At 39.8% G+C, this 23,433-nt stretch overlaps 3 protein-coding genes across 3 annotated transcripts in view; 2 read left to right on the top strand and 1 right to left on the bottom strand.

The window, feature by feature from the left end:
* The window catches only part of GlyT (Glycine transporter), a 41,263-nt gene that overhangs the window by 13,060 nt on the left and 4,770 nt on the right, over positions 1 to 23,433 (bottom strand). Inside the window, 3 exon segments of the mRNA XM_032437207.2 lie at positions 3,478 to 3,756; positions 3,823 to 4,243; positions 5,234 to 5,576. Of these exon segments, the coding sequence (XP_032293098.1) occupies positions 3,478 to 3,756; positions 3,823 to 4,243; positions 5,234 to 5,323 (790 nt within the window). The 5' untranslated portion in view covers positions 5,324 to 5,576.
* On the top strand, positions 15,411 to 18,211 carry LOC6625176 (uncharacterized). The gene is made up of 5 exons (XM_070209568.1): positions 15,411 to 15,882; positions 15,961 to 16,174; positions 17,360 to 17,495; positions 17,558 to 17,737; positions 17,798 to 18,211. The coding sequence occupies exons 1-5, from the start codon at positions 15,692 to 15,694 to the stop codon at positions 18,001 to 18,003; spliced, it is 927 nt and encodes a 308-aa protein (XP_070065669.1). The 5' UTR covers positions 15,411 to 15,691; the 3' UTR covers positions 18,004 to 18,211.
* On the top strand, positions 18,234 to 21,996 carry BoYb (Brother of Yb). The gene is made up of 2 exons (XM_002049215.4): positions 18,234 to 19,692; positions 19,744 to 21,996. The coding sequence occupies exons 1-2, from the start codon at positions 18,249 to 18,251 to the stop codon at positions 21,675 to 21,677; spliced, it is 3,378 nt and encodes a 1,125-aa protein (XP_002049251.2). The 5' UTR covers positions 18,234 to 18,248; the 3' UTR covers positions 21,678 to 21,996.

Here is a 23,433-nt window from a genome sequence, read left to right as displayed (position 1 = left end):
CCAACTGGCAATTAATTTATTTATCGAGACAGGACTGCCAGTTGGTTCAAAAAGTAATTGAAGGAGCAGTTACAGTTTAGTTTGATAAAGCAACTTGGTCAGAGAGACAAACTGTTTTCCATCTGGCAACCAATTCAATCATCTAACAATTTGTTAAAGAAGTTTAAGATAAATTAAAATACAGTTTATTATTAAACCGTATTGCTGCCTGTTTTTTTTTTTAAGCATTTTAGCTACATATATCCATAAATCCTGCTCTATTCTTTGTATTTATTTCTAAGTATAATCCCTGTTGGCAATGTCACAAATGTTTGCGCATAATAAGCATTAATTGTTTGACAATAAGCTAACACTAAATAAAGAAAGCAATAAAAACGAAAATAAATCAAACAGAGCCTCACATGCAAGTTCTTTCTCAAACATCTTAAAGGCACAAAAAAAAAAAGAATTTGCCAGTAAAATATTGACCGAAAAAGTGTTTATGTTTGTGTTATTGTTGTTTGTGTTTGTGTTGAGGGTCACAAACAAACTGAGGCCGGCTGAGCTTAGAGTGCACGATATTCTAGATATTCAATCAATTGACAAACAAGTTAAACACATTTTAATCATGAGGCTAAAAGTAAACATTTATCATCTAAAATTCGATGAGACAAGGACGAGAACGAGAACGAGACCGAGAACAAGAACCAGGACGAGGACATAGGCGAAGTCAAAGACGAAGACGAGGCCAAAGCCACAGACGAGACGAGGTGAAAGTGTCAATAAATGAAATCCTTAAGAAATTGCTTGTCTGTCACTGAGATTGCGAGTGTGTGTGTGTTTCATTGTGTGTATGTGTATGTAGCTAAAGAGCTTATAAAAAGCCAGCGCACAGCAGAAAGTTGCGAGTAGGCATTCAGCCCGCTGCCGATTGAATGTCAAAAACTGTTTAGACATAATTGTTGTCATTTTAAGCACCAATTTTCTAGCTAAAAAGCAGAAAACGTTCTTCCGACGTGAATATACCTTTTATTTAGCTCTGCTAAATTGCTATAAAATACATTTCTGCATACCTATATAATTTTCCCATTCTCTTAAAACTTAGTTTGCAAACTAAATAATTAAAGATGCCATAGGTTGTATTCTGAAACTTATCGTCTTGTGGTCAAAAGGCAGAAGTTATCGGATTAAGCTTGATTACCAAACGATATTTATCGGTAGCTATACGAAATAATAAAATTTGCTTGATTACCTCACACCTAACCTGATAATTAATTAAAGATACTCTATGCTGTTTGGTGATATTTATCGATTGTTGTCTAAAGGCAAACGTTATCGTAAAATCAAAGTACGATTGATTAGCTTAGTATGTATATCGAAATTTATGCGACATTGTCAAAGGCCGAAGTTATCGATTAAATAAGATAGGCTTCATTATCTCAGGATGTCGGGATGTCAGGATGTATGTCGAAATTCTTGGATAGTTCACAAAGGTCGGATATTATCGGAAAAATAAAAAAGGCTCGATTACCTCAGGGTGCTCGAGAGTATATACTCAGATAATCTTCATCGAACCAGCCTGTCTAGATCAAGAATATATGCACTTTGTGGCTTCAGAGATATCAACCATTTTTGGTACATTTAATGGGCGCAGGGTATATTAAAACGACAACAACAACAACAACTCAGACAGCGATGTGGGCGAGGCAAACAATGGAATCGCATCTATTGCGTATATCGATTTCTATTGCCGACCGACAAAACGGAAACGCGTCGACTGGCGTTTCGTATGTTTTTTTTCGCGCTGCTGCTGCTGCTTCTTCTTCTTTAGACTGTGGCTTTGCATCAATGGCGGCCATATTAAATCATGTTGCCCCAAGCGGGAGCGATGGGTGGTAGGTGGGTGGGTGTTGGGTGTTGGGCGGTGGCCGGTGGGTAGTGGCAGCTGCTGCTGTTGCTGAAGCTCATGCAAAAACTTTCAATGGCGTTGGGCTGTTGCCGTTGTTGTTGCTATGATTATTACTTGTACAGGCTACAACCAACGAGCGCCACTTGAGTGTGAGTGAGCGTGTGTGTGTGTGTGTGGGTGGTTGTGTGTGTGTATACATGTTTAAGTGCTACTAAGGCAGCCGCAATAAAATAAGCAAAGTATGCAGCAAGCGGCTCATAAAAAAGCTGCAAAAGAAGCTGCAAAATATGTTATACTCAAGCAACGACTATTGTATGCTCTACCAAACGTATATCTATACAAAAGACGAATTTATAACATATACTTTTTACATTTGATCAACTGCTATATTGTCCTTTATTTTGGCCCAAATTTGAGCTTAATGCGGCTTATACTTCGGTGTTTGTGCTTGTGTGTTAGTTGTCAGAACTCACAACGCAGTCCATATTGCTTTTATAACTTGTCTGATGCTCTACATTTTGCCACCTACATAGTTCAAACAAAAGCCTTGACTGCCTGGTACGCTCGCAAAGACTCGTTAAAGATTTATGTCCTTAGCGTGGCGGACAAAATTTTAAATTGTGTCCCGTTTGTTTGTATTGTACATAGCTGTGTGTGTGTGCGTGTGTGTGTGCGTGTTTGTCTGTGCAAAGAAATCAAATGCACGCTTAAGTTCGCACAATATGCGCTGCTGTCACAGCCGCAGCCGCAGCCGCAGCCGCATCTGCCCTGCCACGCCCATTGTGCGGACACACCTCTTGCAATGTCACATGAAAGCCAACGAGCCGTAGCACAAAAACAATTGCCTACTTCAAGGCGCTGCCGTGTTGTCAGGCTGTGAGCTGGTCGCCTCGTTGTTGTCTTTGTTGTTGCTGCCTGTTTATTATTATTATTATTATCATTTTTGGCAAAAAGTTGCCTTTTATTGTTGACATCTGCGTAAATTGCGAGCGAATAAAAACCCAGCTGGCAAATTTGTCAAGACAGCGTTCACATTTGCGGTGGTACGTAAAATACATTTTTCAAGCTCAAGGTATCGATATTGATTTATGTACATTACGTATACAGATAACCAAACTATAGTATCGATACTTATAAATAAGAAAATTCATTGCAAAAGAGTAACAATTATAATAAAATAGTTCAGAATGTTCATTCTGAGTTAGTTAGTTTAATGAAGAGTTATCATGAAAACTTTATCAAGCTTACGTTATCGATATCGATTTATGCACATAACTGGATTGTGTTATCGACATTCGATAACAAGTTGGCTGTGTTATCGATACCTGCCAATAAGATAACACTTTATTGATGTTATGGGTCAGCTAGGGAGTTACATTAATATTTTCTTAGCAAATTTAATAACTGAAACGAGCCCATGGAAAAGGTTATGTCCTTCAGGAATTTCGGCCACGTATGCGTCGTTATGGTCAAGTAAAAGTTTGTGTCAGAAAAGAAAGTTTTACTTTTGACAGCTTGCAATTTGCTTAATTTATTGCCAAACAAAAAAACTTGTTTGGACCAAATTTTTTCTTAGACTGTCTACTCACTTTCCGTGCTCCACTCCGGCTCGCAGTTCTGCCAGGGCAACTGTGTGCGAAACGAGGCAAACATGTAGAATATGGTCCAGGCAATGATCAGATTGTAATACAGCATGACAATGGCCGAAACGATGACCATGCCGGTGCCCAGGCCGCGAAAGAGTGGACAAAACCGTCGATAGATGGCCACAGGACCGAGTGCAGCATATTGGCCAAACGAGAGCTCCATGAACATAAGCGGCAGACCAGCTATGATGAGCATTATGGTGAAGGGTATTAGAAAGGCGCCTGCAAGTAAAAATGTTAAGTTAGTTTGGCAGCGATATTAATTCAGGGGATAACACCGTAACCTACCACCACCATTGTTGTAGCAGAGATACGGAAACCGCCAGACATTGCCCAGGCCCACCGAATAGCCCAGCAGCGAGAGCAGAAAATCAAAGCGTCCCGTCCAGTTGCCACGTTCCGGTTCGGCTGTCTCAATGGTCACCGCGTCTAGTGCGTCCAGTGTGACCAGCGCCGTGCCCGACGCACAGCCAGCAATGCTGATGGCTGTGGGCGTGGTGCTAAGCTGAGGCGCTGTCACCTCCTTGCCTGATGCCGTTGCTGTCAATGTTAATGCCGCCGCATTACCCGGACAGACCACGGCGCCACCACCGCCTGCAGTAGCTGCTCCAAGCGTTCCAGCTGCTGTTGCCTTTTTGTTATTGTGCGGCAATTTGTGTACTTTGTGCTCCACATTGAATTCACAGCTGGTGAAACGATCCTCATTTTGCTGCAAGGATTGAAAAGGTTGACCCAGTTAGTTAACCTAGCATGACAGTCACTTGACAAACGTCTGGCCAGCTGCCAGGCAGCAGGAATGAATGGCATTCTGTTCTCATTAATGGCGCATTATGTGGGTCACAACGAATTTCATATGCGCTCTAGCGCGCCAGTCAAATCAAGTGAATTCAAAATCATTTATCGCCTATCGATAAATAATGAAAAAATGTTACATGTTTCGTAACACGATTCACACCACGATTCTGTTCACGATTTGTTGTTTATCGGGAAACGTTATTAAATGGCGTTTTGAATTACCATAACTATTTCTACTTTTCAAGTTATTTGTAAACAGAATATCGATATCGATTAAATGCGATCTTCCTTCATGGTTTATCGTTAAATAGATTAATGTACGACTATAAAATGATTCCTAATACTATCCACACCCATATCCATTACGCTCAATATTTATCGCTTATCGCAATAAGAAAATTAATCGCTTTCCGAAATACGATTCACATTCATTTATCGCTTATCGATCAATATTATATTGCTGTAAAACTGTAAAAAGGTTCATTAATTGAATAACACCTATTTTAACTATGCTTAATTAAATCGGGTTATGAAATATCATACCTATCGAAAATTTGTATAGTTTATGCAATTTACATGCGATCCACATCCATAAGGTTTGCACTTTTCATATATATATACTATCGGATGATACTTCTAATGTATTTTAAAGTCATTAATTGAATATCGTGATTATCGATACTCATCTTATCGATACTCGTAGTTGAATTTAAAACTCATTTCAACTAAAATGTCGCCATTACGAACCACATTAAATATCATTACGGCTATTAGTCAGCGTTCATCGGAAAGCATAGTTTAAACCCCTTTTTAAGAGTACCATATGCAGGATTGAATATTAAAATGAGAAAATTTTAATAACTATGTCTTATATCATAATAACAGAGTCAGCTTTCGTTATTACCTCCCATAGATCCACATCCAGTTGCGTGCTTGACTCTTTGTTCGGCTTGAGGCTTTTCGTTTTAGATTTCGTCTTTGATTTCTTATCCATGTTGTGCCACAATTGTTGCTGCTAATTGCATACTATTCTCTGGCTTGTGTCTCTTGCGTTGCTGTTTTGTGTTGCAGCTTTTTGGGTATCTGTTTTGTGATTTATGTCACTTGCTTCATAAATTCAAATTTTCGAACAGATGGCGCTCAGTTGTGGCCAACGATTGCATAGCTTGTGTTTGGCCCTTTTGTGTTGGCCTTGTGTCCATGGGGCGTGGCTTAAGCTGTGCCCTTAGGTCATGTTTGTGGCACTGCTAGAAACAAAAGATAGACAATTTGGTTAATGATGCTGAACAAAGGGTTGAGATAGAGAGACACAGAGAAAGAGAGAGAAAGAGAGAGAGGGAGAATTATAGGAACTTAATTCCAGTTTGCGCAAATACTATTTAAATTGGAATTTCAGGTTCAATTAGCGTGAGAATTTTACATTTGTTGTGCATAATATTTTCGTCATGCTTTTTTTGTGTGTTAAATTTGGCATCTCAATTTGCATTTAAATAGTTAATATACCACGCTAATTAGCTCATATAAATAGCGAAAATTTCCAACTATTGCTGCCCACACAGCCGCCAGCTTCATTTTCGATCCCATTCGATGGGTGTGAAAATATTGGCATCAAAGCTGCATCGATTCATTTCATTTTGCACTCTGACTGGCATTGAAAAGAGCCGCGTGCAAAAACAAAAAAAAAAAAATTAAATATATATATATATATAATAAATATGGGAAAAACCTTCACATTGACATTCAAAAAGAATACAAAAAAATGGCATATATAAATATGAATAAATGCGTTGTATGCAGAATATATTTTAAATTAACTCAACTGATGCTAATGTGGGCGGGCAGCTATCAGACAGCAGAGTTGGTTGTAACAAGGGCAGCTAGCTTTATGGTTATGTTTACATATTGCAAAGGTTTTACCTTACAGTTCGTTAACAAAAGATGCTGTCCAAGGGAAATTGAGAAAATGGGTAAAATAGAGAAAATAATGCTGAACCTTGATGCAGATTATTTTGTGTTGCACAGGTAAATGCAAATAATATGTTAGATTTTCATATTGATGTTGCGCAAACTACAGCAAAATATTGAATATAGCAAGAATCTTGTTTGCATTACCAATTAGCCAAAAGTCTTAAAGCTTACTATTGTTTGATTAATTTGTTGTTTTATTTTAATATTTTTCTGCATTTTTCATATATGTTCTAAAAGATTATTTTTCTAATTTTTCTTAAATATTTTTATTAGATTTTCAATTTCGGTCATTTTTCTGCAATACTTTGTATGCATACAAATTGAAATAATGTTTTAAAGCAACTTTGAGTTTAATTTAAGGTGGAAAAAGTTGTAAATTCTATTTCTAAATAAATCTTAATCCTTATCAAACATATTAATTTCACAAAGCTGCAATTTGTTGTGCATATTTGACAATTTGACAAACAAAATATTTGATTTTAAAATACGGAAAAATTGGTTGAAAATTATAAAATCAATATTTTGCTGCGCGACATTGAAATTTAATGTTTCTGTTTATAAATAAAATTGTTTTCTCCCAACTAGCTGGAAAAATGCTTGATCCAATTCGCTTTGACCAATTTTTGCCAAGCAATTTCTGATTAATGAATGCTTGAGAAAATGACGTGTCGTCAATGACACTTGAGGCCGTCAGCTCACACACACACACACACATGCACAGAGAGTCTTGCGTGTTTGTGTTGGCCCATAACATTATGTGCTGTTAACTGTTAGATGAGATGCAATAGGCTGAGCTCTCATAAACGATGCGCCATGTATGATGCGACCGACACCCAGTGCTCAGTTCTTGGTCACGTTTTTATGCGCCATTTTTGTCTTTGGGCTTGAATGTGGCCTTTGTGGTTGTTGCTCTTGTGTGTTGGCAATTTGTTGACAACTTTCATAATTAGGCAACCAAATGTGCAATTAAATGTGTGGGTGTGAATGCTTTTATGTCTGTTGTTGCCGGCGTTGGGGCTAGGGCTATAGTTGGCCAGGTTAATGGATGTGGTCGCTACTGCATGTGGCTTATGAGGTCTGGCCGCGGAATTTACTATTTAGGTAAGGAAACAAACATTTTTGTCAGTTCACTTGATTATTTCATTGAGTCAGCGCTTAAGCTGTTTGGGAATTTTAATAACATTTTATATGTGTAAATTAGACCATTCTTTAATTGAACTTTAGAGTTCTTCTGCATAATGAAATATAAAAAATGTTTTTAATATAATAATAAAAGTTTGTGTATAACTATGTAATTTGTAGGAGGGGCTTAACGAGGTGGTAGATGATGCATTGATGTATGGAATAATAATAACAGAAAGTAAGGATATCATCGGCTCGCCAGTCATACGAGAACAGTAAAGCTCAAAAATGTTGAGTTTGATAAAAATAGTTTGGAAAACAGAATATTTTATTAAGCAACTACCTTTCGACCGATCGCTCCTATGACAGCTATATGATAAAGTTGGCCAATGTTCATAAAATGTTGCACATATGTAGGGAACATAGCGAATCTTCCATATGACGAGTTAGTGTAAGATACCTGCAACAGACAAACGGACCTATGCAAAGTTTCAAGAAATTGAAGGACGGACGAACGGACTCGGCTATGGATGCTGTTCTATAATATAGATACTTTATGGGAACGTAGATATCGTCGTCTATGCATTACACATAAAATTATATGTATTATGTGCATATATACCACTTAAAATGGTATAATATAGTGTAGTATAGTATAGTATAGTATAGTATAAAGAATTATATTTGGACTACTTTTAATCATAAGGAAGCGGGCCTCACTGTTTACGCCTCTTTTGGACGCTCTCTTCTCAAGAGAGTTTCACAGTATAGTAAAGAAAAGTTCAGTCAAGTAAAGTCTGGTTGATTTTAGTTAAGTGTTATAACAGCGTATAGTTTAATTTCATTCCAGCTCAATTTAGCATGGCTTATGCATTGATTAGAACAATAAATTTTCTGCTTGTAAAAATTCGAGTTTTTTTTTTTGCTACTATGTTTTTGCTGTTGTTCTTTTTTCTGATTGTTGGAAAACAAAGTTTTTGGCATTTTAACTTATTCTGGCTTTTAACCAAATTGTTGCTGTATCTGTTTTTGTTACGCTTTCTTTAATTTTTGTTGCTGTTATTCGCGCTCTGTTGGGACTGGAAACTGGAAACTGGGTTCGAGGCTGCGGCTGTGGCTGCGGCTTTTGTGCTGTGGCATTTGCTTAGCAAATAGTTTTTAATGATTCCAATGCTTGCGGCCAGTTTACGAATATATGGAGCTATATGCTTCACAGTCAGATCCCAGCCTTGGATTCCACCAAAACACACACACACACACACACTGAGAGACAACACAACAACAACAACAACAACAATGACAATCGTTTGGCTTTGTGCAAATTGTGCGGCAACGGCGTCGGCATTTGTTGCAAATAGTTTAAATGGCTGCCGGGGCAAGTGGGCTTGTGGCACATTGACGGGGTGAGGCTTTAGTGTAGCTATTAAGTTGTTAACATGCAGTTAAAATGGCATTAAGAGTTTGGTAATAGCGCAGGATTTAAACGTGTTTTTATTGATTTACGCGCTGATATAAGAGTGCGAAGTTACGAAAAATTTAAAGCAATTTGCGAAATCTACAAAAAGTTGTTGTCTTTCTTGTTGCTTATGGAAGATTTTCTTGTTCTAGTCTATGGAACGAAACTTTTTCGAGCGAATTTGTTTTCAAAGTATTGCGCAACTGCAAAGACGGCTGTTAAAACTAAGACAGAAAAACTTTGCTTTGGCAAGTCGAAGTTTAAATACACTTTTCATAAGCCTGTACAGGGTATTATTAGTTTGTAACGACTCGAGAATGAATGAAAATGCTTGAACTTCATACATTCTTTCTATGTATATATGTATGCGAAATCGTATCGAAAGGGTTATTTTCTTGCTGTTTAGCTTAAAATAGGCTTCAGAGCACGTTCATAAGAATAGTTAAGCAAGCTTTAATTATTATATAAGCAAATTCGAACATCGAAAACTGACGATTCGCTTAGCGCGCTTCGCTTTTTTTTTTTCAAAGGAATAGAATTTATTTTTCGCCACATTTATTTGCTTCATCATGCTGCCCTACATTAAAACGTTGCACATTTCTTGACCAAATTAATTAAACCTCACTAAAGTGGCATAATTATATGTACATAATTTTTCTTTTTTTATTTTCTGGAAAGCAAATTCATAAAATTGCCCTTCGTGTGCGGCGATGCTCGTTACAAATGCAAAATTAACCTAATTAAATAAGTTGAGAGCAAAGTTAGCTAATGGTTTTGCTGGTTTAAAAGAAATTCTTGTGAAAAAAAAAAAAAAATTACTAGGCCAGCAAAACGTTAAGGGTTAAAATACATGCAAAAGTGCTGAAGGGTTTTTCATGTTCTCAATTAAATATAAATGACAACAATTTTGAAGTATTTCTCGGGCATTGAGGGACTGAGCAACCCCTTTTCCCCAAATATTCAATTGTTCTAAAGCTCAAATTCAAACCGAAGCTGTTAATAAAAAGGGCTCCTTAATAATTATGATTATAATGCTCAACTGTAAATGACATTTACAACTTAAAGCAGTTGAAAGGGAATGCCCCTAATGCAAGCAAAAGGAATTGTTCCCTGCCCAAAAACAATCGCTCATAACAGCTACTTTCTATAGCCCTTCAAATTGTATTGTTGCTAACACAAACATCAAATGCATACCCAAACACACACACACACACAACCACACACACAAACACACACACACGAAATGACGAACTGTTATAAAAGTTTATAGCAGGCGCCTTGCCATCATTTTTCAGCGTTGCCAGATGTTGGCCGTTAGAAGAGTTGCCGGCAAAACTTGCGGAAACTTCTTTAAGTGCTGAATCATGCCGCATATACCATATAATTAATGTGCAGCGGCATGTCTATGTGTGCACACATGCCTGTGTGTCTGTGTGAGAAACCCCAAAGTAGCAATTAAGTGTTACGTATACGACATGAGGTACCCGCACGAGAGTAAAACTGAATATGTGGTTGGGGTTATTGTTGTTGCTTTTGTTTGGTTTTTGTTAGGTGCTTTGGATGCTTGCTGCTCGTTTCTTTTTGTTTGGTCAATTCGAGTGTGAAAATGTTGTTGAGCGCTTTTCATTATGGTTGTTGTTGTTGTTGTTGTTGTTGTTGTAGCTCTCGCTTGTTTACACACAGGCGCACAGCCATTGACCTTGGGCTGCAATGTGCAAGCGCATGGAACGAAACGCATTGCCCAGCTCCAGGGTCACCATTTTCTGTAGGCGTTTCCTGTTTGAACATTTTTGCATACCCTTGGCAAGAAAATGGGCACAAATATTAGACCATTTATTGCTGTGGCAAAAAAAACAAAAATGGTTTAATATTTCTTGTACTTATATGAATTTATTTGCTTTTAATGAGAATAAGATTTGTAAGTTAAGAAAAGCTGCTTAAAAAACTGCTCTGAAAGTTCTCAATAGATTGGTTTATTTAGCGCTCTATCTAGAAATCTCAGCGCCAGAGCGTATATAATTTTTTGCTTAAACAATTGCGAATTATAAACTGTTTGTCAGAAGCTTTTTTGTGATTTTCGAATATGGTTTTAATTTATTGTGTGCTTTTTTATGTTAACAGATTTTTAATTAAATTGTTTTTGACATGAGTTTTCATCGTAGTTTTCGCTTTTGCGGGAATTTAATTGAATTGAAGAAAGTGGAAAATTTGTTTTTAGGGTACATTTCCCCGAACTTGTAACTTTTGTGGGAATAAATTGGTATCGCTTAGTGGCAATTATCGGCATCGTAACTAAGATTTTCCTGTGCATCAAAGTGAAAGGCAAAGTTTTCAATTCAAGGAATTGTGCACAAAGTAACTAAGGTTTTCATTTCATAAGGTCTCAAGTAATTATATTTTCTATTTTTAGTTGATTCTATTCAATTGTTATCTGATATATTCATATTTAATTCAGTCTGTTTCCACTTAATGCTTGCTTGTATAGTAGCAGAGTCTTTCAAATGCATACTTAGACATAAACCAATGAAATTTAATAGTTTGCGTATTTGCATTTCAGTTTCTTTGTGCTACTTGTAAAAGTTTGGCGTTTGCATGCTTTCTCACATTTTAATGCACAAGTCAAAAGTGTGCTATTATTTACAATGGTAGCACAAGAGAACTTCATCAGAAATATTCTCAACATTATCATCATCATCATCATCAACAGCAGCAGCAGCAGCAGCATCATGACTGTAATCGTTTGTCGCCTTCAGTCGTGCCATTTTTTTGTTGTTGCACAATTCTCGGCAATTTTTAAGTGGTCATCAGTCAGTGAGAAATGGGCGCAGCAAAGCGGGCGGGCGGGGGTACAACTTGAAACGCTTGAACTTGATCCTACGAAGGCTGCATACAATGAACAAATAAGGACAACAGCCTCGACCTTTGGACAGTGTCATACTGCTGCATTTGCAATGGGGTCAGTTTTTTTGATGCTGCAGCAACAGCTAGCATTGAAACATCAGCACGTAAAGCAAACTGCTGACTATTTTTTTTTTTAGCTCTTCTTCTATTATTTGTTGGCCTGTTGAAAAAAAGAAAACAGAAAAGCTGTCAAAACCCGAGCTGAGGTCCGCAGCATTCCCCGAAGAGAGACCATCGTCAACGCATGCAAATTAGGTTCGATGCGAATTCCAGTTACGAATTCGCCTGAAATTCACCTGTCTGGAATTTGTAAATGGGTTTATTGGGTCATTTGGTAGAAGGTTTGAGCTGCAGAGGTCCAGCATAACAAACAAATTTCACGTCTAGCTGCGTTTTGCTGTTTTTTCTTGTGTAAGTTCGTAACTTGTTCGTTTTGCTTTTGCTTTGCATCGTTTGTCAGTTATGATACTCTTGCCAAATGTATTGCAACTGTCACGGACAATATGCCATAAAGCCAGAAGGTATAACAATATAAGAATCGATAGGGATTATAAAATGTTCTTCGTATCATGCTGCATATTGTTTGGGAAAAGATGTACATATAATTGTTTTCGTTTGTATTCGTAATTCTCAACAAATTAAAGCCTTCAAAATGCTAAAAACAAAGAGTAGACTTGGATATTCTGGAAATAGCTTTGCATTGGCTTGGATATTACCTATACTTAAATATATTTTTAATTTCTGATTGTTCGTATTGAAATCTATATTTAACAAGTGTATTTAATCTTTGGCATACTTCAATGATTTTCACTCCAGCTTGTCTTTCACTCTCTCTCTCTCTCTCTCTGTCTTTGTCTGTCTGCTCTTGCACAACTACATAAAATATTCATAGGACTGTGACAAGACGCCAGCGATGTCCTTGTCCGCCGGGTTTAGTCCTTGTCGTTGTGGGTAATCGCAGATTCAGCGCTAAATCTCAATCAAAATGCGCGTAAAGTGGCATTTCACTTGATTTTTATGAATTCGCAATGCGCCATTTTTTGTTGATTGAATGCTAAAAAGATGCTCAAAAATATATTTTTTAAGCGAACAACTTAACGAGTCAAATCAACCGCGCGTTTTCACAGACCTCAAGTTCTAAGTACTGTTGCAGTAAACGGAAGCTAAAAGCTTAAGGCCTCTGCAATAACTTTACGATAGCTTAAACATTTATGAAATTTAAATGAAAGTCAGATGATTTTGAATTAAATATGGTAAATGTAAGTTACGATGAGAAGGCAGGAAGCACATATACTTTTGTTGCAGCTTAGCATTCCGCTTTTGTGGTTTTGTTATACTTATGATAGAACTTAATACAATGTTAAGAGTGAGTACATTATTGTGCTCTAAAGTAAAATCAATCTTTCAGATATATATCTCTGCATTTAAAACGGTTTGTTCTGACCGTAAGAGCTAAATTTTTCGAGTGGGGTTTCGGGTAATTCCACCCGCATCTGTGGAAAAATCGTGAAAACAGTTTGTATACAACTTTTTTGTTTACCATTCCGATCGGCCCAATTTCATTTGAGACGTGTTACAACATTTTATTTCACAGTTAACAGTGTTGCCACCTTGTTTTGCACAATACACATAATACCCAAGCCTAGGAAATTAGCATAAGTTGTCCATATTTATCGATACAGGAATCCAAAGATAAAATGTAAATACATTTTACTCTAAAGACAATTTTTCTTGTTAATCACAAATAAAATGGTAAATTTTTGTCAAGTCAAATCTATTCTAAACTTAAATATATAGTTTTTTTTTTTTTTGGTGAAAGGATTGCATCGATTTGCTGGCAAATGTTGCTGACATTTGCATATTATTTCCAACCATACCCGCACACAAAAAGAAAAGGGAACTCAAATTGCATTTCCATTTAATCCGCTCAATTTGTCGCCAGTTTTTAATGGCGCCGACTGAAAACTTACAAGCGCCTTGCCTTGAACACAAAATGCATTTCATTTGAATTTCAACAGCTTAAGGCAAGAAAATATGAAAATAACAACAACAACAACAACAACAGCAACACGAACAGGAAAAAGTGGCGCCCAGAATCGGGACACTTACTAAGTGAATTAATGTTTTTATCAAAAGTTTTTGAGCGCGCTGTTTTGACGCTTTTTTCTGTTTTTTTCTTTTTTATTATTTTTTTTTTTTTGTTTTGATTTTTCTTTATTTTATTATTTTTTTTACCTTGCGCATAAATTTTGGCAGACGAGCGCAGTTCCATGTGGTGTGCGTGTGTGCGAGTGTGTGTGTGCATATGTTTTTTCTTTGCTTAAAATTTGCAATTTAAATGTAATTTCTCAACTGCTTATTTGGTTTATGACGAGTGCGCGCGCTCTGATTTAACAGCCAGCGACAGCGGGCGGCGAGGCGTGGCTTGGCCCGTTTTTAAAGATGACAGCATGAATGATGACCAGCTGCAGATACAGATACAGGTATAACAGGTAACATAGATTTCTTCGCACAGACTTTTTGGTGTGCTCTCTTCTGACAATTGAGTTATCCCGGCGCTCAGACACGTTCGTTTATAATAACATTATCCAAATGCCAAAAACTTTAGCCGCACGTCTGGCAAATCAACACTTGAATGTGGCTTGGCGCCTGAAAGGCTGCCACAATTCATCGATACAAGCTTTTGTATAAATTTCAATGAACAATTCTCCATTGTCTGTGAAACATTTTGCCAACATTGGCACGTTTTATGGCAAGCAAAATACACCAACATGAAATATTGGCAATTCAAACAAAGCCCGGAAAAACGGCCTGGCACTTGTACAGCTTGAATTTCATGACATCCAACTTGGCACGCGGCAACAATTTGGACACTAAATGCTCTCTCTGGTCTTTCAATTTTGCTTATTTGTATTGTCGTGATTTTCAGGCGGCCTGTAGCCTTAAGACAGAGAGGTCCTCATTTTAAAGACAACCGATTCCTAGGCTTGGCAAATGTCTTAAACTCGTCTCAAATGAAAGTTCATAAAGAGGCTACGAAAATTGTTGACTCCCCATTTTAACAAGTGGGAATGGATTTTCCGAAAACTGTAAAAAACGATCTTTGGAGAGCTTGAAGTCGATCAGATCGTAAAAATGTGGTGGAATTTTACAAAAACCGCGTCTATAGTAAAACTTTTAGCTTCTTAGTTCTTGCGGCTTATCAATCAGTCAGTCAATCAGCCAGTCTGTAAGTTTTTCAGTCAGTCAGGCCAAGCAGTTTTTCTTATATGTATATATGTGAATTTTAAAGTTTGCAAATGCTTCGTTTTCTGTCTGAAATCAGCAGCAATCAAATCCTTGGTAAATCGTTAAACTGGATTAACTTGTTCAAAACTCAAGTGATTTTGGTGCTTGGCGCATTGTTGGTCATGTTTTGACCTTAAGTTCGGTCAGACCAAATTTTTTTCAGATGGGCTCAAAAGAAAATTCTGTTATTGGCTTGCGTCTGACACGAACCACTCTTTTCTTTATGATTTCGTGTTTCGGACCCGAACAAAAACGAAGTCGACATTGGACCAGAAATCTAAAAAATGAATGGCCACAAGCTTGTCTTCGAGCTGTCCCAACTCTGTGTTGTATGGTTAAAATAGCTTTACGGCTTTCTGGCTTCTGCAGTTGTTCTCTGTTTAAAGCATTTACTTTTATTATTAAACTCAATGTAAGCTGTTGGCTTTAGCTGCTTCTGGCTGTCGACTGGCTGCGATGTCACTTTGCCTCGCACAACTGTTTTGTTTCTATTTTTTTTGTTGCATTTGGGGTGCCGGGCGATTTCTGCGAGTAGCCCCAACCAGAACCAGAAGAAGTGCATTCGCATTGCAACAGTTGCCAAGTCTTTTTAGTCATTAACGAAATGGATTTGGGCGAGCGCACACGATGCATTTCCATTACTTGGGCATTATTAATCATAGTCTGTCAAACGATGTGCGAGTCCCGCTATATAAGTGCGAGTCCGAGCCAGAACCTTGCACTGACTATGCCCACGGTAAATGCTGCCTACTACAGTCACAGGATACTCTTTCTGACCGGTCTATGCACGCTGTCCTTAACGCTGCTCGGCTGTCTGGGTAAGTTTTGGTGCTCGGCACTGGCTGAGAGGGTTCTGACTGGTTGCCATTTTTTAAAAAAGGATGTCTTTGCTGCAGCTGTTGCCGCAGATCGCGTCGCAAGGCTGCGAGCCTGGACGCCTATGCTCCGCGCACGCAGAGTATTGTGTGGCCAGCACTACCCGCCGAAACGGCCCGTGTCGTGGAAGTGACCTTTCTGCATACGCCCGGTGCCGTGGATTGCCTGTGCCGTGGCTGCTGCCAGACGAGGAATGTCATCTGCCTGGAGGATTGTCTGAATGCCACGGAATGTTGACTCGAATGCCAAGTGATTTACTTTACAATTTACTTTAAATAAAATATTGTAATAGGTCTAAGCAAATCGACGACAATTGAAGCCTTTAATTATGTATAATCTTTTAAGAAATTACTTTCATAAATTCACTTTTAAAAATAAGCATCTATATATGTGTTCGTTTTACACTTTGTTCTGGTTAAACAATCTCCCCTCTGTGAGTGGATGAATTGGGTGCTTAGGAAGAATTGGCAATTATTTTAGTTGCGTGCGATTGGATTCAATCACAGTAGCATGGTATAAACAAAGATTGAAATTATTTTTCAAAAGTAAAATGGTTGGAAAAATTATTTCTAAACTTTAAGGAATGTATGAATGTATGTATGTATGTATATATCTATTTATGCATGTATGAATGTATATATGTATGCATGGATGCATGCATGCATGTATATATATATTTATGCATGCATGTATGTATGTATGTATGCATGTATAGGCTCGTGTGTATGCATATTTAAATGTACACATATGTGTGTATCTATGTTTTAATGTATGAATGTATGAATGTATGTATGTATGTATGTATGTATGTATGTATGTATGTATCTATGTATGTATGTATGTATGCATGCATGCATGCATATAGCTATTTATGCATGTATGAATGTATGTATGCATGTATGCATGGATGCATGCATATATATATCTATTTATGCATGTATGAATGTATGTATGTATGTATGTATATATGTGCATGTATATATGTATGTTAATAATATATGTATGTGTATATGTAAGTATATATGTATGTAGTTATTTATGTATGTATGGGTGTAAGAATGTCTGTGTGTATATTGGTATACCAAACGTAAATCGATTTTGTTATTTTAATATTTCTACCATCAAAAAATCACTTGTGCGCATGTAAGATTTTGTGAAAGTACATGTTAACTTATTTACATATATATATTTTTATATAAAACAATAAATCAGACCTCGGCACGGACCATCTCCTAGAAATGTCTGTTGTCGCAAAATCTTGCGAAACAGTTTCACAAAGTGCTTATCATATCTGCATTTGATGTTTTTATCTTGTAACGACCAATCTAAATGTTCGTACCTTCTCCCACAGCTGTTTTCCCATTTAAATGAAGCTTAGCGAAGACTTCATGCCAAAGTGTTTGCTGCTGGTAGCTTTAGTTTGTTCGCATAAGCCAAAGAAAGTACAATACAGTAAATATGAAGGCGACACAAAGTAAAAATGTGGAAAAGTTGCTGTTGCTGTTGGTGCTGCTCATTGGTTATCCGCAACTCTTTGAAACGAGCAACTTTACAGGCAAGTTGAATAACTTGGTCAGCTGCCTGAAAGTTAAATTTATTTCAATTTGTTTGTTGCAGACGATTATTGGCAAACGGAGTCACAATCAGTGGAGGAGGACGATAATGCAACAACGAATTCGAGTGGCTATAGAATTATTAGCGACATTAACGATAAAAATAGCATTTATATTCCTGTGGATCCATTGACGAGGGTGGCCTTTGTAGCCCTGCTGTTGCACGTACTCATCGTTGGTGGAGGTGGGTTTCAATTTTCGAAATAACCAACTGTTAATTTCACTTATCTGGCAACACTGTCAGGCATTATCATCTACAGCGTCGTCTACTGCAAGTCACGTACTGATAAAAAGCGGCTGACGGAAATGAGACGTCGTCTGCAAAGTCCACCAACGCTGCAGCATTTGCCCAACAGCCAGAATTGCCCTTGTCATGGCTGTCGTGTAGCCAGACAAATTCTAAGCGGCCTGATCGTACAGCAGATTATAACAGAGCGTTCAGAGTGTTAGCGATAACGATAAGCTTTTAACGCTGGTCACACTCTTGTAGTTTTAGGCTTGCAAACATGGAACACCTTGTAATAGGAATGTGCTTCAATGCATATTATCGATTTAATGTCAAAATCAATCAATCTTAAGCTGTATGCTGCATGATAACAGTCAAGCAGTGCGAAATATACTCTAACAGGTACGAGTGCTCCTTTACCTTGACAAAAAGATCGCGTCAATAAATACCAAAAGGTCACAACATATCCATGCAGAGTATCGATAACTGCTTCGATGCCTGCATCGATAGTTTGTCCAATAAGCGGCTCAAGCGCAGCCAACTTAGTAAGGCTTCCATTTTGCCTGTTTACAAATTGGGAAATTTGCGGATTTATAGGGTAGAGTTTCAATATCCTTGCGATTTGGCCATGACACCGAAGCCGCAAAAGTGTCCTACGGACAATAACAGCAACAGCGATTCAGATAGTTTGTACTATGGGGTGCAGGAGAGCTTTCCATTTGCGCGGCACACTCGACCGCTGCTGGTGGCCAATTGCTCAGAGTACGCGGTGGCCCACTCGAATGTGCGCCTAAAGCCGGCGCGCCACCTGAACGAAGTGTCCTTTCTGCCACACATCCTGATTGCCATGCGCCGCCTGAGATTTACGCAGCTGCTCCGACTGCAAAGCTACGCCTGGCCCCACCTCGGCCAGGGTGAGGGCCATGGCGCTGTTATTGTGAGTGCACCGCGCAGTGGACGCACTCTGAGCTACGTGCCGCCGTTGTGCCAGGTGGTGTGCACCACCTTGACGGAACAGCGCCGTCGCATGCAGCGCTGCTGGCAGCTGCAGGGCCCCATTGCCTTGGTGCTAGTCGCAGATTTGGATCGCGTGCAGCAAACTGGCAGCCTGTGCAATGCAATGCTGCGCAAGGCCAAGAACGAGGAGTGGCTGACGTTGGTGCTGACGGTGCCCTCGGCCCGCACACCGGAGCTCTTTCAGCGCCTGCTTAACGGCGTCGGCTGCCTGGTGGCCACGCCGGCGCAGTTCTTATGGCTATGCGGGAATGGCGTCAAGTTGCCTTCTTTGCGCTTTGTGGCCTACGACGATGTGGACTTGATGCCGGCGGATCAGCTGCAAGAGGCGCATCAACAGCTGCTGCTGCTGACCAAGCAGCAACGTCCCCAGCTGGTCATCAACACGCAGTCGTATGAGCCGAAGCTGCTGCACATGCTGCGCGAGTTTAATTCGCAGCCCATGGTCCTGTTTGGCGATGTGCTGGAGGCGGCTGTCTATGGGGGCACACGGATGCGCATCTCACTGTTGCGACGGGCCGCCAAGTCGGAGGAGCTGTTGCGTGTGCTGCATGAGCGTCCGCCGCATTTGCGTCGCACTGTCATCAATTGTCACACGGATGCGGACATATGCGAGCTGGTGCAGACACTGAAAGCGCATGGCTATGGTTGTTTACCCTATTACCAGACGGCTGACTTGGCTGTGCGCGAACAGGTGCATCGCTGGATGCAGGACAGTCGCGGCGAGCTGTTGCTCTGCACCGATCACTGCCCGGAGCTGGATATACGACATGCGCACACGCTACTGCACTACAGCATGAGCGCTAACTGGAGCCTGTTCAAGCTGCGACATCTGGCGCTGGCGGACAATTTGCGCAATAGATTGGCACTCACACAGCCGGGCGAGCAGTCGGAGCCAGGTGAGTTGCTCTGACATTAAGAAGCACATCATCATGTCTATTCGACTTCAGATACGCTACTCTCGCTGGTGCTGCTCGACGAGAGCAACCACAAACAACTGCCGCGTCTGGTGGATTTTCTGCAAATGCATCAGCATGTGGACGAGCGCATCGTGCAGCTTGCGCGGCACATACGCGCGCAGCTGGAGCGCGCCAAGTGCAATGAGCCGGCATTGTGTGATCTACTTCTCAGCCTGGGCGGCTGTGTGGGCGCCCAGTGCGAGCAGCGTCATCAGCTGCTGCCACAGGATCGCCAGCTGGCGGTACCGCTGCCCGCCGGCGGCGATGTCAAGCTACAGCTGATACGCGTCTATACGCCGGCGCATTACTGTGTGCGTTTGTTGGAGCATTTGCCGCTTGGCGGCAGCTGGCAAAGGGTGCCGCGTGACGCAACGCTGGATCTGCAGCTGCAGCTGCTGCAATCGCAGCAGTGTGTGCGTCACTGGCCGCCTCAGGCCAAAGAAATCTGCATTTACCGCAATGCCAATGGTTATGAGCGTGTGCGCATACTTCGCGTGGCGCACATTGCTCAGGTGAATCTCTCGCGTACCGATGTGGATGTCGAAGTGCAGGCACTCGACGTGGACACGCGTCGGTTTAAGACCACCAGCGGCCAACTATACATATGCCCGGAGCAGCTGCGTGAGGCGACGCCGCTAGCCATGGATCTGCGCATTCTGGGCCTGGTGCCGCACACAGGCGAACGCAGCTGGCACGAACAGGATGGCCAGCAATGTGCGGCGTGGTTAAATGCTGTGCCGCAGCCCAATTTCTTGCAGGCACGCATTGTGCTGGCGCTATCGCACACGCTCTTCGTTCAGGATTTAGCCTTGACGAGCTATGCGCCCAGTCTGAAGATGCATGTGCGTCGCCTGACCATGTGCCAGCAGCTGTTGCGCAAGCAATTGGCCAAGAAATGCGAACAGGTTGTGGCAAAACAATTGCAATTCTTGGAGCAGAATAGCAACCAGGCCATGCTAGAGCCTCAAGTGGCTCAGCCACGGGAAATGCCAAAGCTACTGACAGCCACGCCGCTCGCCAGCAGATGCGGCATCTTTGCCAAAATGGCCATGCAGCTGGGCAAGGATAATAGAATGCGTTTGGAGCTTGAGAAAAATCAACAAGAGGCGCAGCAGCAATGTACGGAAAGAAAACCGACCGAACAGGAACTGCAGCAGCCGGCTGAAAGCATAGAAGCTTTATACAAATGCCTAATAAACTGCACGCTAATGGAGTTGAAAGACAAGTGCTCACAGGAGCAGCTGCTGGCAGCTGACCCAAAGCACAAGCCCGAAGCTTTGCACAGTAACATCATGGATCCGCAGTCGAAGCTGCCGCCAACTGCGCCAGTGACTGTGCGGCGCAGGAACAAACGAAAATCGGTTGCGGTCAGCGATAAAGTTCATGATATGCAGCTACACATTTCGGCGCGTGTCCTGCGCCCTGAGGTGCTGTACTATCAAACGCGTTTCACGCTGGAACTGCAGATTGTGCTGCCCGAAGATAACTTGCCCTATGAGGCACTGTTGCACAATGGCTGTTGCATTGCCTTCTGGACACTTAGCACAAGCGCCACGCCCATTTATCAGTTTATATTGAACACACACTGCGCCTACCAGCAGCTCAGGCATCACAGGCAGGGTCGCACCGTCTATGTGAGCCTGCTCAAGTCTCTGGCTGTCACATATCCACTCGACTTTGGTTTCTACAAATTCATGAAACCACATCATGAGAAGCTGCATCTTCTGGAAAAGGAGCGTCGTGCGCGAATTGCCAACTTTGAAGCGTATTTGCTGCATAAAGGTTATATCCCGGGCAGAGTTGCAAAGCGTGCGAACAGCTCGGACGAGCTGAGCAGCGACGAGCAGGCGGATGAGATGTCATTCGACCCACGCGTGGAGCGTGTGGAGCGCGCTCGAGATGACGCTGAATTCAATTGCGATTAGGTACGTGGCCATGAAATGCATTTTACTTTACCTTTTCGCTTGGGGGTAGTTTGATTAGTTCGTTCTAGTTAGCGCCAATAGAGCATTATAAAAAGTCTTCCGCAGCTCTACCGAGCTTATATTTGAATTTTCTTTTTAATTACCATCGACACTTTGAACCGTAAAGCTTCGCGATCGGAGCAGATTTTTTAAGCAAAACTTAAGCTTATGAATTTTTGCAAGAAGTAATCGTTCGATTCTAAAGCTGAATCGGAACACAACATTTAAATTTTAAAATATAACTTTTCGTTTTTCTAACATTACGAAAATGAAATATAAATTATACTTAAATCGATATATAAAAAAAAAAACAAGTATAGTCTAAAATAACTCGTGAAATTGGAAGTTGAAACAAAAAAGTGAAACGAACATTGAACCGTTATTGAAAAAGTTACTAGTTCGAATTCTGAGTTTTTAGAACAACAATTACTTGAGAATATGAAAACAATTATTTTATTTCAACAAATATTTTAAGCATTATTAAATTATATGTGCCTGGCATGCAATTATCTTAGTTTGATTTTAGCTCACAGAAATTCATCTTTTTACACTATCTTTTTAACTATCTAACCAGAGCTGAAGTTTCTTCTAAGAAAAGTTATGTAGCACACACTTTGAGATTCTTTACGCCATCGAATGACAATAGTTATTATTTCTATCAGTTGGCTGTCATTGTCAGCTGCTTAGTTTTATCGTGTGCAATGTGCATTTGGCTGACAGAACAGGTGAATGGAGAACAGAAATGTGTCTGTCATTTGGGAAAAGTGTGTGCTAGTCATGTGACAGCGTAATGTAATGTACGGTCGGGCGGACATCAGACAGGAATTCTATGTGTGCAAAAAGTATGAACCATGGCAATAAATGCCATATAGGGGCACAAATTGTGTACGTGTGTGTGTAAAAACAATTTACTTAAAACATGATTGATGATAACGCAAAACAAAAGATTATTTTAAGGAATTTCATTAACTGGGCATTTCAAAAGCCTTAACAAGCCTTTTGTTTAATTGACAAGATATTATAATTAAAGCATTGAATTAACTTTTAAATAGAATTAATTGCTTTAAAATGCGGTTCGACTAAGTTAAAGATCTGCAGAGCCTTAATAAAAACAAGAAGACGGTTAGCACATTTTCGATAAATATTTAAAAAAATTTCAGAAGCCAATTACCAATTGTGCACATGAAATGAAATTAAAAAACCCTTCAAAACTTTCGTTTTTTATAAAAGGATCAACTCATCATCATATTATTCAATCGTATATCTGAAGAACTTTGCGAGATCTTATGTTCAAAGAACAATATCTATATCGATTTTAATTGAAATGGAAACAAAGAAACAGATCGATTACTTGAACAAATTTGATCTGGGCTGAGGAAGAGAAGCTGTGTTTCAAATTAAAAATCTTTTTTATAATTTAAAATCTCTAGCTTTTTTAGTTTATATAAGAATTTATATACTTAAGAAGAATAGAATATAAATACTTAAGAAGAAACCTGCCAATCGATTTTATGAAAACGATTAAACTTATCGTTTATTGAAGGCAAACTTGATCTGTGCGGTCATTGGTTTAGTTATGGGTATGAAGTCTATTTATCGATTATTTGAAGCAAATTTGATCTGGGCGGGCGAAGGAGGAGGAGTTGTGCTCATTATTAAAAGTCCTTAGCTTTTATAGTTTCGGTGACTTAACCTGATTGAATATATAAATAAATAT

Source organism: Drosophila virilis, chromosome 5 (genome assembly GCF_030788295.1).
Source record: "Drosophila virilis strain 15010-1051.87 chromosome 5, Dvir_AGI_RSII-ME, whole genome shotgun sequence".
NCBI lineage: Eukaryota > Metazoa > Arthropoda > Insecta > Diptera > Drosophilidae > Drosophila > Drosophila virilis.
The sequence above is the reverse complement of the archived record's forward strand: the minus strand, read 5'-3'. Positions and strand labels throughout refer to the sequence as shown.